The 16,270-nt window shown below is 43.9% G+C and overlaps 1 protein-coding gene across 2 annotated transcripts in view; it reads left to right on the top strand.

Annotated features, from left to right (window-relative positions):
• The window catches only part of gpnmb (glycoprotein (transmembrane) nmb), a 116,822-nt gene extending 105,021 nt beyond the window's left edge, over nucleotides 1–11,801 (top strand). Inside the window, exons 9-11 of one of the 2 annotated variants that reach the window (XM_070879949.1) lie at nucleotides 5,799–5,890; nucleotides 10,580–10,670; nucleotides 11,035–11,801. In XM_070879949.1, coding sequence (XP_070736050.1) covers nucleotides 5,799–5,890; nucleotides 10,580–10,670; nucleotides 11,035–11,200 — 349 coding nt within the window. In that variant the 3' untranslated portion in view covers nucleotides 11,201–11,801. Of the gene's footprint in view, nucleotides 1–5,687; nucleotides 5,891–10,579; nucleotides 10,671–11,034 lie in introns of both variants that reach the window. The other variant, XM_070879948.1, reaches the window with a different exon arrangement.
• Nucleotides 11,802–16,270: the final 4,469 nt, after the last annotated feature.

Raw genomic sequence — 16,270 nt, 5'->3', positions numbered from 1 at the left:
AAATTGCTCTCGGCTGACATCACGGTCACCTTGCAGAAAGCAATTCAAGTGAGCCAGGCCTACATGGTTTCGGCCAGCGACTCCAGGCGAATACTGACCCAGGACTCTAAACCGGCAAGCGCAGGATACTTCTAAAGGCAGAAATGCTGCCCCGAGTCCCGCAACCCTGAGTCCGCCACATGGGGCAAACCAGATGGGGTCACTGTTGGAGGCCATTGGGCTGCACGCACGTGTGTTTAGCCCAAGTATAAAAGGCCAGCCATTTTGTATATTAGTCACTTTGGGCCTTAATAAAGCAGAGCCAAGGTCATATCTCTTAGAGTTAAACAGTACTCAGTCTAACAGTTATTGCATACACAACGGTAGTAAAACATCCCAAGGCGCTTCAACAGCAGTAATACAAGACAAAACAGATAAATTTGACACCGAGCAACAAAAGAAGAAATTAATGCAGATGACCAAATGCTTGGTTAAAGAGGTAGGTTTTAAGAAGCGTCTTAAAGAAGGAAAGAGAGGCAGAGAGGTTTAGGGAGGGAGTTCCAGAGCTTAGGGCCTAAACAGCTGAAGGCACGGCCACCAATGGCACGGCGCCGCGGCCAGTTATAATGAGGGATGTTCAAGAGAGCAGAATTTGAGGAGCGCAGACATCTTGTGGGGTCGTAAGGCTGAAAAAGATTAGCGATAGGAAGGGACAAGGCCATGGAGTGATTTGTAAACAAGGATGAGAATTTTGAAATTGAGGCTTTGTTTAACCGGGAGCCAATGTAGGTCAGAAAGCACAGGGGTGATGGATGATCGTGACTTGGTACGAGTTAGGACATGGGCAGCTGAGTTTTGGATGACCTCAAGTTTATGTAGTGTAGAATGTGGGAGACCAGCCAGGAGTGAGTTGGAATAGTCAAGTCTTGAGGTAACAAAGGCATTAATGAGGGTTTCAGCAGCAGAAGAGTTGAGGCAGGGGTGGAGGCGGGGAATGTTATGGAGGTGGAAAAAGAAGGTTTTAGTTATGTCACGGATATGTGGCTGGAAACTCATTTCAGGGTCAAATATGACACCTAAGTTGCGAACAGTCTTGTTCACCCTCAGATTGATGCTAGGGAGAGGGTTGGAGTCAATGGTTAGGGAACGTAATTTGTGGCGGGGACCAAAGATAATGGCTTCGGTCTTCCCAATATTTAATTGGAGAAAATTTCTGCTCAACTGGATGTTGGACAAGCAATCTGACAATTTAGATACCAAGCAGGGATCGAGAGAAGTGGTGGAGAAGTAGAGCTGGGCGTTGTCAGCCTACATGTGGAAACTGACTCCATGTTTTCAGATGATATCGCCAAGGGGCAGCACATAGATGAGAAATAAGAGAGGGCCAAGGACAGATCCTTGGGGGACACCAGAGGTAGTGATGTGGGAGTGGGAAGAGAAGCCATTGCAGGAGATTTTCTGGCTACGATTAGATAGATAAGAATGGAACCAGGTGAGTGCATTCCCACCTAGTGGTCAACTGTGTCAAAGGCTGCAGGCAGTCCAGAAGGACGAGGAGGGATAGCTTACCTTTGTCACACTCACAAAGATGTCATTTTAACTTTGATGGGAGCCATTTCGGTATTGTGGCAGGACGAAAACCAGTTGAAGGGATTCAAACATTGAATTCATGGAAAGGTGGTCACTGATTTAAGAGGCAACAACACGTTCAAGTACTTTGGACAGGAAAGGGAGGTTGGAGATGGGGTGATAGTTAGCAAGCAAAGTGGGGTCAAAGGTTTTTTTAAGGAGAGGGGTGATGACAGCAGATTTGAAGGAGAGGGGAACAGTACCTGAGGAGAGAGAACCGCTAACAATGTCGGTTAACATGGGAGCCAAGAAAGGAAGTTGGGTGGTCAGCAGTTTAGTGGGAATAGGGTCAAGGGAGCAGGAAGTGGGTCTCATGGATGATGAGCTTGGAGAGATTAAGAGGAGAGATCAAAGAGAAAGTAGAGAACGATGCGAGTTTAGGGCTAGGGCAGGTGGGAGCGTCAGATGAAGTTTGGTTCAGTGGGCTAGGTGAAAGAAGGGAACTCGCAGAGGCAGCTGATCGGATGGTCTCAATCTTTGAGACAAAGAAGTCCATGAGCTCCTCACATTTGTTGTTGGAGGTGAGTGTGGTGGAGAAATAAGAATATAAGAAATAGGAGTAGGAGCAGACCATCTAGCCCCTTGAGCCTACTCCGCCATTCAATAAGATCATGGCTGATCTGATCTTAGCCTCAACTCCACTTCCCTGTCCGCTCCCCATAACCCTGGACTCCCTTATCATTCAAAAATCAGTCTAAATATATTTAATGACCCAGCCTCCACAGCTCTCTGGGGTAGAGAATTTTAAAGATTCACAACCCTCTGAGAGAAGAAGTTCCTCCTCATCTCAGTTTTAAATAGTGGCAGTTTATTCTGAAACTATGCCCCCAAGTTTGAGATTTCCCCACAAAGGGAAACATCACATTTTCCCACATTATACTCCATCTGCCACATTTTTTCCCACTTAGCCTACCTATATCTCTTTGCAGATTCTTTGCGTCCTCCACACAACTTGCTTTCCCACCTATCTTTGTACCATCTGCAAATTTGGCTACGTAACACTCAGTCCCTTCATCCAAGTCATTAATATAGATTGTAAATAGTTGAGGCCCCAGCATCTGTGGCATCCTACTAGTTACAGTTTGCCAACCTGAAAATGACCCATTTATCCCAATTCTCTGTATTCTGTTAGTTAGCCAATCCTCTATCCATATATTACCTCTAACTTTGTGAGCTCCTATCTTGTGCAGTAACCTTTTAAGTGGCACCTTATCGAATGCCTTCTGGAAGTCCAAATACATAACATCTACCAGGTTCTCCTTTATCCACCCTGCTCGTTACATCCTCAAAGAACTCCAGCAAATTTGTCAAACATGATTTCCCTTTCATGAAACCATGATGACTCTGCCTGACTGTATTATGATTTTCTAAATATCAACAGAGCTAGCAACATGTTCCAAAGGTCGATGATCCATTGTTAAAAGAAAAGCCACCTGACATCTAACCTCCATGTCCCCTGATTTTCCATAACTTATTTAACTCACATTGTGTATCCACATGGACACAGTTAAGTGGCAAATTTCCCCGGTCTATGCTTTTCTGGAGTAAAAAGGCTAATTCTCAGTCTATCCTGGTAATTGTGTTTTTGGTACGACCTCACAAACACACAGGCTCTAAGATGGCTGATAATTTTAGGAAGCCCGTCATGTGACTTGTTCCCACTTTATTGTTGTAAACAGCAATGGCTGCAATGCCACAGTAGACCATCATAGGCAGTCCCTCAAAATCAAGGAAGACTTGCTTCCACTCCAAAAATGAATTCTTAGGTGACTGAACAGTCCAATACGGGAATTAGTCACTGTCACAGGTGGGACAGATAGTTGTTGAAGTGGGTGGGACTGGTTTGCCGCACACTCCTTCTGCTGCCTGCGCTTGGCTTCTGCATGCTCTCGGCAACTGGACTCGAGGTGCTCAGCACCCTTCCGGATGCACTTCTTCCACCAAGGGCGGTCTTTGGCCAGGGACTCCCAGGTGTCGGTGAGGATGTTGCACTTTATCAAGGAGGCTTTGAGGGTGTCCTTGAAACGTTTCCTCTGCCCACCTTGGGCCCGCCTGCCGTGTAGGAGTTCCGAGTAGAGCGCTTGCTTTGGGAATCTTGTGTCAGGCATGCGAACAATGTGGCCTGCCCAACGGAGCTGGTTGAGCGTGGTCAGTGCCTCAATGCTGGGGATGTTGGAGACAGGGGAGAGGGGGTTTAAGGAGATGGTTAACAGTAGAGAATAGTAGTATTGGGGTTATTTTTGAAATCCAGAATGATCCTGGAATAGTGAGCAGTTTTTGTAGACAAGAGTAGGAACCGATAATGTTTTACGTGTTTGAGCCAGATCTGGCAGTGAATGGCTAAACCAGTTGTCCGCCACATCCATTCAAGTCTGCGCCCTTTTGACTTGAGGGAGTGAAGATGAGGGCTGTACCAGGGGGAATGGCCAGCATGGGAGAGAGTAATCTTTTAAATAGGAACTAGGGCATCAAAGCTGATGGTGAGGGTGTGGTTGAGCAGATCAGTGGCTGCAGAAATAGTATTGTTAAAAGAGGGCCAAAGGTTGGACAGTTTTGAGTTGATAAGTGCAGTTCTAAGAGAGTTTGGAGAGAGTTCTTTCCAGGGGCGGATGCAGAAGGAAGTAGTTTTAGATTGGGGAAGGGGGATGAGGGTCGAGAGCGATACAAGGAAATGGTCAGAGATGGCTTATCTTTAATTGACACGGTTGGAATAGCAAGGCCACGAGAGATTGCAAGGTCAAGGGGGTGGCCGTTAATATGGGGTGAAGAATTTACATGGAGGGAGAGATTAAGGAAAGACAAGAGGGTAATGAACTCAGAGGGGAGAGCATGATGAATTAAGATAGAGATTGAATCACCGAGGTGAGAAGTCACTCAGTGCATACGCTGAGGGAGGAAAGCAGTGAGGATATCTCTGTGATAACATTTTTATTATACTTGGGTGGGCCGTAGAGAACGAGAATTTTGAATGAGAGGTGAGAGGGGTGGAATAAGGCAAGATATTCAAAGGATGAGAAAGTGTCGGGGGAGTTGGGGGACAGACCAAGGTATGATTTTGTGATGAGAGCTATACCGCCACTACGGCAGTCTGGGCGGGGCAAATGGTGGAAGGTATAGCCGGGAGGGGAGGCTTCAATTAAAGGTAGTGTGTCATTATCCCTCAGCCAAGATATGCATATGCATATGCATGAAAGACTTTACAACGTGTCTGCAATTCATGATGGAAGGATAGGAGGCATATGTAAATATGAATGGTATTCACCATGACGATTCTGGTAAGGTTGTTAAACTTTTTCCGACATTGTGTCCCAATTCTGGGCAGTGTCTGCTACAGAGACCTCCTGGGCAATCTGCTTCCACAGCCTTTTAAAGATTGGTGGCAGCGGTCTGGCTTCCCCAGCAACATGGAGTGAGGATCACCTCATCTCAACAGAGTACACCAATGCCTCAGTGGCCTCATTTGAGAAGCGTCTGGCATGCTGATTTCCCTCCTGCCCCTCCATCTCTGCAGAAATGGCTGAAGTGGAGCGGTTCATATGCGCATGCACGCAGGAAGCTGCCGTGCCCTGAATTAGCGTTTGTGCCCGGAAAAAAAGTCTGTGCATGCGCAAAATGGCCACCTCATTTACAACCGCGAGTTTCGGCTCAGGCGTACAAAGTGCATTGTGCAATGCCTGAGTTAACGCCAACACTCCTCAATCTTAAATTTTTGCCGAATCTTGCAATCGATGGCGCAAACTATTTTCAGGTGGTATCTTTATTGCCCTGCCGTGATTAACACCATTAACACCACAAAAATCACAAAAACCCCAAATCCAGCCCAGAGATTTATGCACTTAACCAATGAGAAAAACTGATGGCTCAACAGCCATTAGGTAGACAACATACACCATGTACACAACAGACAAGAAACTTTATCATAAAGATAGGTGCAGTAATTATGTAATCTTTTCACATATTTTCTTTTTTTAGATCATGATGTGTTTTCTCAGAAATTTCTGTTTTTCTTTTAATAATTGCACACCTGCCTTGATATTTCAATTAAAGTGTGGCTTTTGTGAATCTTTTGTGCCTTGCAGTATACCTACTGATGTGTGCACTGTGATTGCGGATAGTTCATGCATGGTGCCGCAAAGCATGATCTGTGACCTTGTTGAGACTGCTGACACATGCTATCTGACCCTTCGCAGACGCTTCAATGAATCCGGCATCTATTGTGTGAATATTACATTGAGGGATAATACCAGTTTAGCTGTTGCTAGTACTCTAGTATCAATTAAAGGTAAGCACTTCTTTTTGAGTGACCGGGCTCCTTTAAGTAATAAATACAAATGGTTAATTAATATTGTAGCATTTTTACTATTTAAAAAATGCATTAAATAAACTGACCTCTAAATATTATGCCATTAAGATCTAAATTTCCATTTCTTTCACTTTGGTGAATAGGAACATAATGGACTCAAGTTTCGGCTCGAGTTGCTCCTATTTTTTTTGGAGCAATTAGTTTAAAATGGAGCATCTTAGAAATAGCAATTTTCAGCATTTAGTTTGCTCCAATTCTAGTGAGTTAGAATAGTTTCATTTTAGAACAATTTTTTTTTCAAAAGGAGGCGTGTCCAGCCACTTACGCCTGTTTTGCAAGTTTAGGCAGTGAAAACTTAGTCCAAACTAACTTGGAATGGAGTAAGTGTAGATTTTTGTACGCTCAGAAAAACCTTGCTTACACTTTATAAATTAGGCGCAAGGAACAAGAGATGGGGTGGGGGGCGGCGGGGAGAGGGAAGGGAAGTTAGAGTGCAGTTAGGGAATTTTACAAGCATTTAACACTTCACCTACAAATAAAGAGCCATCATGAATAATAAATAATAAATTAATCAAATAAAAAGTAAATTACATTTTCGTACCTGTCTGAATCAGCAGCAGCAGGCACCGAGCTGTTTACGAGTTCGGCCGTTCGGCCAGGGGATAGAGGTGGCGTGAGGTGAGAGCAGTACAGCTCAGCAGCAGCAGGCTCCGAGCTGTTTACGAGTTCGGCCGTTCGGCCAGGGGATAGAGGTGGCGTGAGGTGAGAGCAGTACAGCTCAGCAGCAGCAGGCTCCGAGCTGCGGAGATGAGTTTGGCCATTCGGCCAGGGGATAGGGGCGGCGTGCAAAGCACCGGGAGGGAGAGCCAGCCAGACTATGAAATTGCTATGAATTATTATGGTAATATTATTTTCTGAGACATGAGTAGGGAATTTAAAAAGTTTATAAATGTCTGGAAAATTGAAGGTACAAATCATGAGAGGGATGTAGTATAATTTTATCACCATTAATGAATTTCAGTGGCAGCTCACCTTCTTTTTGAAGGAATACAAAATAGCTCACCCATGATGAGAAAGGTGGAAAAGAAATTAAATGTGTGTCCCACAGCGCATGCGCACATGCTCCAGCGGTATGCACAGGGCTGCCGGCACTAAATGTGCTGCTGTGAGCTAGTCCCGCCCTCCTGCCAGCAGTTCTTCAGTGCTACGCCTTGGCCCCGCCCCCAGCAGCTCCTGCTGCGCTGTGCCGACCTGGAATGGGCCCGAAAAACATCGCAGAATATGGAGGTAGTCATTAGGCGCACTTTTTATTTGACAAAATAGGCGTGCCTCTCGGAGGTGCGCCGTTCTAAGAGAAGGCCAAAACTTGAGCCCATAGGAACAAAATAGTGTACTCAGTTCCTCGAGTCTGTTCTACCTTTCAATCAGATCATGGCTGATCTATACCTCGACTCCCTTTGACCCATACCTAATAAAAATCTGTCGACGTCAGTCTTGAAAATTTCAATTGACCCAGCACCCACAGCCTTTCAGGGGAGAGAATTCCAGATTACCCTTTATGTGATGAAGTACTTCCTGATTTCACTCCTGAATGGCCTAGCTGTAATTTTAAGATTGTGCCCCCTTGTTCTGGACTTGCCCACCAGAGGAAATAGCTTGTCTCTGTCTACCAATCAAATTATTTTATTATTTGAAACATTTCAACTAAATCACCCCTCAACCTTCTAAACCGAAGGGAATAGAAGCGAAGTTTATCCAACCTGTCCTCATAACTTAACCCTTTAAGCCCTGGTGTCATTCTGGTGAATCTGCACTGTACCCCCTCAAAGACCATTATATAATTTCTAAGGTATGTGCCCAAAACTGAACACCATACTCCAGATGAGGTCTGACCAAGGCTTTGTACAACTGAAGCATAACTTCCTCCCCTTTATAGTCCAATTCCTTGAGATACAGGCCAACATTCCATTCAACATTTTTATTACATTTTGAACCTGTGCACTAGCTTTTTGTGATTTGTATACATGGATACCCAAATCCCTTTCCTCCTCCACAGTTTCTAGAACATAAGGACTTAAGAACATAAGAATTAGGAGCAGAAGGAAGCCATACAGCCCCTCAAACCTTTTCTGCCTTTCAATAAGATCAATGCTGATCTTCGACCTCAACTCCACTTTACCACCTGATCTCCATATCCCTTGAGTCCAAAAATCAATCTGTCTCAGCCTTGAATATACTCAACGAGAATATACTCAACGATTTAGCATCCACAGTCCTTTGGGGCAGAGAATTCCAAAGATTCACAGTGAAAAAATTCCTCCTCATTTCAAATCTTAAAAGGCTGGCCTCTTATCCTGAGACTATGCCCCCTAGTTCTAGAATCGCCTGGGGAAACAATCTCTCAGCACCTACCCTGTCAATCCTCCTCAGAATCTTATATATTTCAATGAGATCACCTCTTATTGTTCTAAACTCCAGAATGTATAGGCCCAATCTATTCAATCTTTCATCAAAGGACAACCGTCTTATCACAGAAATCAATCCAGTGGACCTTAATTTCCTGCCTCTAAGGCAAGTATATCCTTCCTCAGATAAGGAGACCAAAGCTGTACATAGTACTCCAAGTGTGATCCCACCAAAGCCCTGTACAATTGTAGCAAGACTTCCTTGTACTCCAACCTGCGTCCATTAAAGGCCAACATCCCATTTGCCTTCCTAATTGCTTGCTGTACCTGCATGCTAACTCTCTGTATTTTCTATACAAGAATACTTAAATCTCTCTGAACACCAACATTTAATAGTTTCACACCATTTAAAAATATTCTGTTTTTCTATTCTTCCCACCAAAGTGCATAACCTCACATTTCCCCATATTATACTCCATCTGCTACCTTATTGCCCAATCATTTATCCGATCTAGATCCCTTTGCAGGCTTTATGTCCCCCTCACAGCTTACTTTCCCACCTAGCTTTGTATCTTCAGCAAACTTGGATACATTACTCTTGGTCCCTTCATCAAAGTCATTAATATAGATTGTAAATAGCTGAGGCACCCCACTAGTTATAGTCTGCAAACCTGAAAACGACCCATTTACTGTCCATTAACCAATCCTCTATCCATGCTAATATATTACCCCAACCCCATCAGCCCTTATCTTGCATAACACCCTTTTATGTGGCACCTTATCTGTTTTTAAAAAAATTAATTGCACTCCTTATCAAATGCCTATTGGAAATCCAAATATACTACATCCACTGATCCCCCTTTATCTACCCTGCTAGTTACATCCTCAGAAAACTCTAATAAATTTGTTCAACACAATTTCCCTTTCATTAAACACAATTTCTCTTTCACAAAATTCTGCCTAATCATATTATGAAATTCTAAATGCCCTATTACCACTTCTTTAATAATGGATTCCAGCATTTTCCCAACAACTGGTGTCAGGCAAACTAGAATGGATTCATTGCCATTAAGAAAATATTCTGATTTGTCTTTCTTATATTCAAAGTGGATGATTTCACATCTCCCACAGTTTTGCCCAGTCATTTAATCTGTCTATGTCCCTTTATAACTTCCTGCTCCAATCTACACAACTTACTGTGTCACCTAACTGAGTGTTATCTGCAAAGTTGCATATACAGCTCTCTATTCCTTTAACCAAGTCGTTAATATACATAGTAAAAAGCTATGGCCTCAGTACATATCCCTGCGGAATACAGCTTGTCACATCCTGCCAACAGAGTGCATTCCTTTTAATCCTGCACGTGCAGTTTTGCAGCACCTGCCCTGATCCTTCTGGGCCGAAAAAGAACTTAGTAAAAAATGATTTGTCTCATGGCAGAGCCTTTGCCCCTGCAGTCCAAGGTAGTTGATCTGCTCTGGGATCAATTACCTTTGTCTAGAAATCGATTAGGCCTTTTTAATGTCTCAACAGAATTTGCATGAGTTCTGTTGAAAACTACTGAGGGCATAATGGGCTAAATTCCCTTAAAGTGCAAGGGTGGAATCTTTGACATGCAGGGGAGGAGGGGGAGGGCGGGACAGTGCAGTGAGTTCTGCCTCCAAATTCCTGCCCCCCTCCCCCACCCCCAAGGCCAATTTCAGGCTTTCGATCCTCTGTGGCCCCTGGAATTTCACAGCCGTTGCTTGTAAATGTGCTCACAGATTAATTAAAATGAATGCACAGAGGAAAATGCCGGGGTTTGAGTAAAGAAGCTCATTTTTATATTTATTTTAAAGCTAACGCTATTTTTCACATATATTTTTTTCCCCTCAGATTTGTTCCTGGCTTAATTTGATGTAATATTCAGGGTTTACTCTATCTGTACCATTTTGTACAAGTTGATGAAACCCTCTCCTTTTTACACACAGGGTTTTCCTTAGGGTCAATCTTGTTGCTCTTCTTAACACACACAAAAAAATGAGGAGGGTGCAATGATCACGAAAATTGAACGCAATACTCCAAATATGGCCTGAACCTTGCATTGTAGAGAGCCAAACACTTGTGCTCTACTGTTCTTGCTGAATATTCCAGCTTTCTATTTGTTTTTTTAATTGCTTTGCCACATTGTTCAGATGATGACGATGATCACTGCTATCTGAGTCTATTGTCTTGTTCTCCAAAAATAGATTTTCTTTGACTTCAGTTTTGAATTTACTTGCAGGTTCTAGCAGTGGTACAGGACTGCAAGGTGTCTTAATATTTGGTGCTTGCCTGGTGGTTCTTGTTATTGGTGTGGCCTGTTTCTTCTACAAGTAAGTTTTGAGTGATTGTCAGCAAGGGAAAAGAGGCATAAAGATAAATGAATCATAAAGCTTTCTGAAGACCTTTACTGCCAACCAATTTACAAGAAAAATATATAACGGGAATTAGAACTAACAATATATCTGACTCCTTACCTCACTCTCCAAAGGCAAGCCTTCAATTTCTCAGATGAATCTTATAGGACTAAATAAACATTATGGCCCTAAAATTCTGATCAGAGCCAAAGTGTAATCGGGGCGAATTTCCAGTTGCGGGGGGGGGGGGGGGGGGGGTGGGGGGGAGAAGGAGTGGAGGCAGTTGAAGTGAGATCTGTATAAGATTCGATTCATTAAGAATGTGAAACTTATTTTACAGGCGTTACAAAGAACATACACCGATTGTTGGACAGGTGAATGGCAGAAGTAAACAACTGATGGTGAACAGTGATAGTGCCAGTGTGTACTTCAGCAACCTGAAGGCTATACGCCTCTTTGGGATCAATGAGAAGAGCCCCCTATTGAAGAAACCCGCAGCCATTTAATCAGAGCTTCTCATCAGTAGAAGTATGCTCTAGGAATAGTCAGTTTTCTGTTTGGGTAACCGTATTGCTAAACCAAATATTGTATTGAACTGCTTAGCTCCTCTTTACAAGTGGATTACAATATGAAATAATTGAAATCCAACTCTCCACTCATTCTCCCACTGCCTGAAAATATAAATCTGTAGCTGCATTTATAAATATTATATCAATTTTGTGATTGTAAATGTTGTAACTAAACTTTCTTAATGCAACTTTGTGGAATAGTGAACATGTTCATTCCATTCTGCTATAAAATAAAATTTCTCTTCATAGTATAGTGAAGGTAAAATGCTAGTTCCAATGCATTTACTTACAGCTGTAGACCTGGATTACAATTGCCAGAGTTCTACTGATAAAGCGATGCTTCTCATATTAAGAGTCTTTGCAAAAGGGATGTTTGGAGAAATCCTCCTGGAAGTACTAACTAATGGGTTTCTGCAAACGTGCTTAGATATAGGGTCACCTTCTCAATGAGATGGTTGGCAAATTAACAAGCTACTTGCACCTCTGAAGCTGGTGTCCAAATGCTATGAAACAGATAATGGCAAATATACTACTGTAATACTTGCAATAATACATTTTTAAAAATCCAAGTCGTATTTTTGTCTTGTGTCTGGTTTGGGAGGAAACCCTGAAAATCATTTGTGCAAAAATTAGCAGAGCTCTCCACAGCATTCACTTATCAGTGATCTTGCCTTCCTGCCGGAGGCTATTAGATTAGGTTAATGGCATGCTATCAAAGATGGGGATCTGCAGTATGCTCCAGATCTTGTGACACACATAATTGTAGCCTGCTGCACCATTTGCAATTTTGCCATATACAAAGGGACAGATTTTGACATTGCTGGCAAGGAGGTATTTTTTTTTGATACCAGAACTACATGCAGGAGAGCATCACAATAGGGGAAGTCATGTTTGACAAATTTGCTGGAATTCTTTGAGGATATAACGAACAGGGAGATAAAGGGGAACCAGTGGATATGGTTTATTTGGACTTTCAGAAGGCATTTGACAAGGTGCCACATAAAAGGTTACTGCGCAAGATAAAAGTTCATGGTAATATATTAGCATGGATAGAGGATTGGCTAACTAACAGAGAACAGAGAGTCGGGATAAATAGTTAATTCTCGGATTGGCAATCAGTAACTAGTGGGGTGCCGCAGGGATCAGTGCTGGGACCACAACTATTTACAATCTATATTAACAACTTGGATGAAGGGACCAAGTGTAATATAGCCAAGTTTGCTGATGATACAAAGATAGAAGGAAAAGCAATGTGTGAGGAGGACTCAAAAAACCTGCAAAAGGACATAGACAGGCTAAGTGAGTGGGCAGAAATTTGGTAGATAGAGTATAATATTGGAAAGTGTGAGGTTATGCACTTGGGCAGAAAAAAAAAAATCGAAGAGCAAGTTATTATTTAAATGGAGAAAAATTGCAAGGTGCTGCAGTATAGCAGGACCTGGGTGTCCTGGTGCATGAAACACAAAAGGTTAGTATGCAGGTACAGCAAGTGATCAGGAAGGCCAATGGAATCTTGACCTTTGTTGCAAAGGGGATGGAGTATAAAAGCAAGGAAGTCTTGTCACAATTATACAGGGTATTGGTGAGGCCACACCTGGAATACTGCGTCTAGTTTTGGTTTCCATATTTACGAAAGGATATACTTTGAAGGCAGTTCAGAGAAGGTTCTCTAGGTTGATTCCGGAGATGAGTGAGTTGACTTATGAGGAAAGGTTGAGTAGATTGGGCCTCTACTCATTGGAATTCAGAAGAATGAGAGGTGATCTTATCGAGACGTATAAGATTATGAGGGGCATGACAAGGTGGATGCAGAGAGGATGTTTCCACTGATAGAGGAGTCTAGAACTAGGGGACATAATCTTAGAATAAGAGGCCTCCCATTTAAAACGGAGAGGAGGAATTTCGTCTCTCAGAGGGTTGTAAATCTGTGGAATTCACTGCCTCAGAGAGCTGTGGAAGCTGGGTCATTGAATAAATTTAAGACATAGACAGACAGTTTCTTAACTGATAAGGGAATAAGGGGTTATGGGAAGCAGGCAGGAAAGTGGACTTGAATCCATGATCGGATCAGCCATGATCGTATTAAATGGCGGAGCAGGCTCGAGGGGTCGTATGGCCTACTCCTGCTCCTATTAGGTTCTTACAATAAACCAATAACCTGCACTCAGAGGACTCCTCAGTGGCTGCGGAATGGGGCATCGGAGAACATCTCATGACTGAAGACTTCTCTTCTGTGTAATACAGTCTAGCTTTGACACCACTGCCTTATCTCCTCCTCCCCAATGAAGGGGCATTCTCTAAATCCAATACCCATCCTACAACACATCAACACAAATACAAAAGTAAAATACTGCGGATGCTGGAATCTGAAATAAAAACAGAGAATGCTGGAAATCTCAGCGGGTCAGGTAGCACCTGTGGAGAGAAAAACAGAGTTAATGTTTTGGGTCCCATCGTCTCAGCCTGTTCTTGCCCCACTGAACTTGTTTCTTCCTATCTCGACTCTATTTTTTCTCCCCTTATCCACTCTCTTCCCACCTACATCCGTGACTCCTCCGACGCCCTCCGTCACTTTAACAGTTTCCAGTTTCCCGGCTCCAACAGTCTCCTTTTCACCATGGACATCCAGTACCTCTACACTTCCATCCCTCACCAGGATGGCCTGAGTGCGCTCCGCTTCTTCCTCGAGCAGAGGCCCAACCAATCCCCATCCACCACCGCCCTCCTCCGCCTGGCTGAACTTATTCTCACATTGAACAACTTTTGCTTTAACTCCATTCACTTTTTCCAAATTAAAAGGTGTTGCTATGGGAACCTACATGGGTTTTAACTATGCCTGCCTTTTCATGGGATATGTGGAACATTCTTTGTTCCAGTCCTACTCCGGTCCCCTTCTTCACATCTTTTTTCAATACATTGATGACTGTACCCGTCATGTATGTGGACCATGTATACTAACTGTATAGTCACATAAGGTGTGCCACCAGAGGGCACTGTGGTGGGAGACCTGCATTGGTGTGCAGGGTCCAGTATAAAAGGCTGCCCACCATGCTTGTGCCTCACTTTGGAGTTACAATAAATGGGACTAAGGTCACAACAGCTCAAGTACAATACCAGACCTTGTGGAGTCATTCATAAGAGTATTAAAGACATAACAGTACCGGTGCCGTTTCCTGTTCTCGCCTTGAACTTGAAAATTTCATTCACTTTGCATCCAATTTCCACCCTTCCCTCACCTTCACATGGTCCATCTCTGACTTTTCCCTTCCCTTCCTTGACTTTTGTGTCTCCATTTCTGGGGATAGGCTATCGACCAGTATCCACTATAAGCCCACTGACCCCCACAGCTACCTAAACTACACTTCCTCCCATCCCGCGTCCTGTAAGGACTCCATTCCATTCTCCATTTCTCTGTCTCCATCATATCTGCTCTGATGACGCCACCTTTCATACTAGTGCCTCTGACATGTCTCCTTTTTCCTCAACCGAGGACTCCCCTCCGCCGTGGTTAACATGACCCTCGACCATGTCTGTTCTATTTCCCGCACCTCTGCTCTCACCCCTTCCCCTCCCTCTCAGGATCACGACAGGGTTCCCCTTGTCCACATCTTGCACCTCAGCAGCCTACACGTTCAACGGATCATCCTCCGCCATTTCCGCCACCTCCAGCGTGATCCCACCACCAATTGCATCTTCCCCTCCCCTCCCCTCTCAGCGTTCCAAAGGGACTGTTTCCTCTGTGACACACTGGTCCATTCCGCAGTCACCCCCTCCCCTTCCCACAGCACCTTCCCGTGCAAGCGCAGGAGATGCACACCTGCCCTTTTACCTCCTCCCTTCCCACTATCCAGGGCCCCAAATACTTCTTCCAGGTGAAACAGCGATTTACTTGTACTTCTTTCAATTTAGTATCCTGTATTCGCTGCTCACGATGTGGTCTCCTCTACATTGGGGAGACCAAGCGTAGATTGGGTGACCGCTTTGTGGAACACCTCTGTTCAGTCCGTAAGTGTGACCCTGAGCTTCCAGTCATCTGTCACTTTAATTATCCACTCCACTCCCACTCTGATATCTCCATCCTCGGACTCCTCCACTGTTCCAATGAAGCTCAATGCAAGCTCGAGGAACAGCACCTCATATTTCATTTAGGCACTTTGCAGCTTTCTGGACTCAACATCGAGTTCAACAATTTCAGAACGTAACCTCTGGCCATCTTTGGCTCCTTTTCCATCTTATGCTTTTTTTCTTCTTTCTTCTCTTTTTTTCCCCCTCTCTTTGTCTATAATTGCAGCTGGTCATTACATCACCATTCACACCCTATCCAGATTAACTTTTTTCTAACCTCTATCATTACCATTTCAATTCTGCCCATCATCCCTTTTGTCTCTCTACTCTCTCCTGCCTTCCACCCTATCACAGACCTTCCCTTTTGTTTGTTCTTCCCCTTCCCCTTTCAGTGCTTAAAAATGTGCTCTTTTCGAACATTCGGCAATTCTGATGAAAGGCCGTCAACCCGAAATGTTAACTCTGTTTTTCTCTCCACAGATGCTGCCTGACCTGCTGAGGTTTCCAGCATGCTCTGTTTTTATTTTACTACAACACATCAGCCCTCTTTGCCCCTGCAATAAGAATGCGTTTATTTGTACTAACTCAAAGGCAGCCATTTCTCTGATTGGCTCTGCATTATCACATGATCTATTGCAAATTGATCCTCTTGGAGGATAAGCCACACCCTGAAGTTTCTCTAAAATGTGTAACTGGAACTGCTCAGCCCAAGTTCTGATTGACTTTCCAATTTGTAATTCGGTCCATTTTGACTTCAGAAGCCAGAGAGGATAGATCTCCCCAAAAGCCACCAAGTTCCAACCGAAGTCCCTTACCCCAGCGCAAGTGCATACCTCCCCCAGCCAAAGTCCTTAACATCAGCACAACTGCTGCCTCCGTCAGCTGAAGACACTTACCCCAGCACATGTGCTGCCTCCCACAGCTGAAGTCCCTTGCCCCAGC

Source organism: Pristiophorus japonicus, chromosome 5 (assembly GCF_044704955.1).
Source record: "Pristiophorus japonicus isolate sPriJap1 chromosome 5, sPriJap1.hap1, whole genome shotgun sequence".
NCBI classification, from domain to species: domain Eukaryota; kingdom Metazoa; phylum Chordata; class Chondrichthyes; family Pristiophoridae; genus Pristiophorus; species Pristiophorus japonicus.
Note: the sequence above shows the minus strand (reverse complement) of the source record. Positions and strands in the feature narration are given on the sequence as shown.